Source organism: Sphaeroforma arctica (assembly GCF_001186125.1).
Source record: "Sphaeroforma arctica JP610 unplaced genomic scaffold supercont1.375, whole genome shotgun sequence".
Taxonomy (NCBI): domain Eukaryota; class Ichthyosporea; order Ichthyophonida; genus Sphaeroforma; species Sphaeroforma arctica.
In genome coordinates, this window is record NW_014040183.1 from 12,762 (window position 1) to 14,195 (window position 1,434).

General features: G+C 44.1%; 1 protein-coding gene across 1 annotated transcript in view; it reads left to right on the forward strand.

Moving 5' to 3' along the window:
* The window catches only part of SARC_05708 (hypothetical protein), a gene marked incomplete at its 3' end in the record, with an annotated part of 11,914 nt that extends 10,678 nt beyond the window's left edge, over nucleotides 1–1,236 (forward strand). Inside the window, exon 13 of the mRNA XM_014300422.1 lies at nucleotides 933–1,236. Within this exon, the coding sequence (XP_014155897.1) occupies nucleotides 933–1,236 (304 nt within the window). The remainder of the gene's footprint in view (nucleotides 1–932) is intronic.
* Nucleotides 1,237–1,434: the final 198 nt, after the last annotated feature.

Below are 1,434 nucleotides of genomic sequence, written 5' to 3' on the forward strand. Positions count from 1 at the left end.
TATACTACCTAATGTAGAGCCTACCTACACATAAGGGCTCCATGTACACACGCTTAATATACTACCTAATGCAGAACCTACCTACAGATATGAGCTTCATGTACACACGCTTAATATACTACCTATTGCAGAACCTACCTACAGATAAGGGCTCCATGTACACACGCTTAATATACCACCTAATGCAGAACCTACCTACAGATAAGGACTTCATGTACACACGCTTAATATACTACCTAATGCAGAATCTACCTACACATATGGGCTCCATGTACACACGCTTAATATACTACCTAATGCAGAACCTACCTACAGACAAGGGCTCCATGTACACACGCTGTTCACCGAATGCATTGAAGTGTCCTCCACCACACATTGAGTTGCTATGCTACACGAGACTATGCCAATGGTTTACTATGCACACACATGCTGTATTATGCAGACGACCAGACCAACGGTTTACTGTGTATACACATGCTGTATTATGCAGACTGCAGGAACACGAGTACATGCTCTACTCGCCACATACATATAGTTGTGCTTCTCTCTACCTACGTATGTACACATGCTGATACAGACTATCCCGATTACCCTACACAAATGCATACACGCATCCACCCATATACTGTGTAGTACCGAATCAGTCGCAATGCTTCACTCATGCATATCCCTCTCGCAAAATAGTCCTATGTACTTCTCATCGGACTATCCAAAGGTGCCCACCACGCATCTACACGTATATTACGTAGTACAGAATCGATGGCCATCCTTCACTCGAACATACCCTTCTCACTATCTATTCTTATACACTCTCTCATCTATTCATATACACTCTCTCATCTATTCATATACACTCTCTCATCTATTCATACACACTCTCTCATCTATTCATATACACTCTCTCACCTGTTCATACACTCTCTCCACCACAGTGCTAACATGGACCTGCTAGTATCGCTGGGCTCGTCCTGTGCGTACGTATACTCCTTTCTGGTCACCACCGTGGCCATATGTACCGACGCGGATAACGCACCCGCCAATTTCTTTGAGACGTCCATCATGTTGTTTACGTTTGTGTGCCTAGGCCGATGGCTGGAACACATTGCCAAGGGGTATGGCCTGCGTGTTGCAAATTCCAATACGTATACGCCTCCCTCTTGCCCTGTGAAGGATGCCTTTATGTGTTGCATGCTTGTTACGAATCCAATACGTAAACGCCTTTCTCTCGTTCTATGAAGGATCTCCTTGTATGTTGCGTGCGTCTCCATGCGGAGTTGTCTGGTTAAAAATAGATCATGGTTAAAAATAGATCGTGGTTAAAGTCGCTGGTCAGCTATGCTTGAATGTTTGTTTTCATCACTGTGGTGCATCTCCTTGTACATGTAGGCTTCATCGTTGAATAGCATGTGCACTGAGTTTGTGTTGTTAGTATCG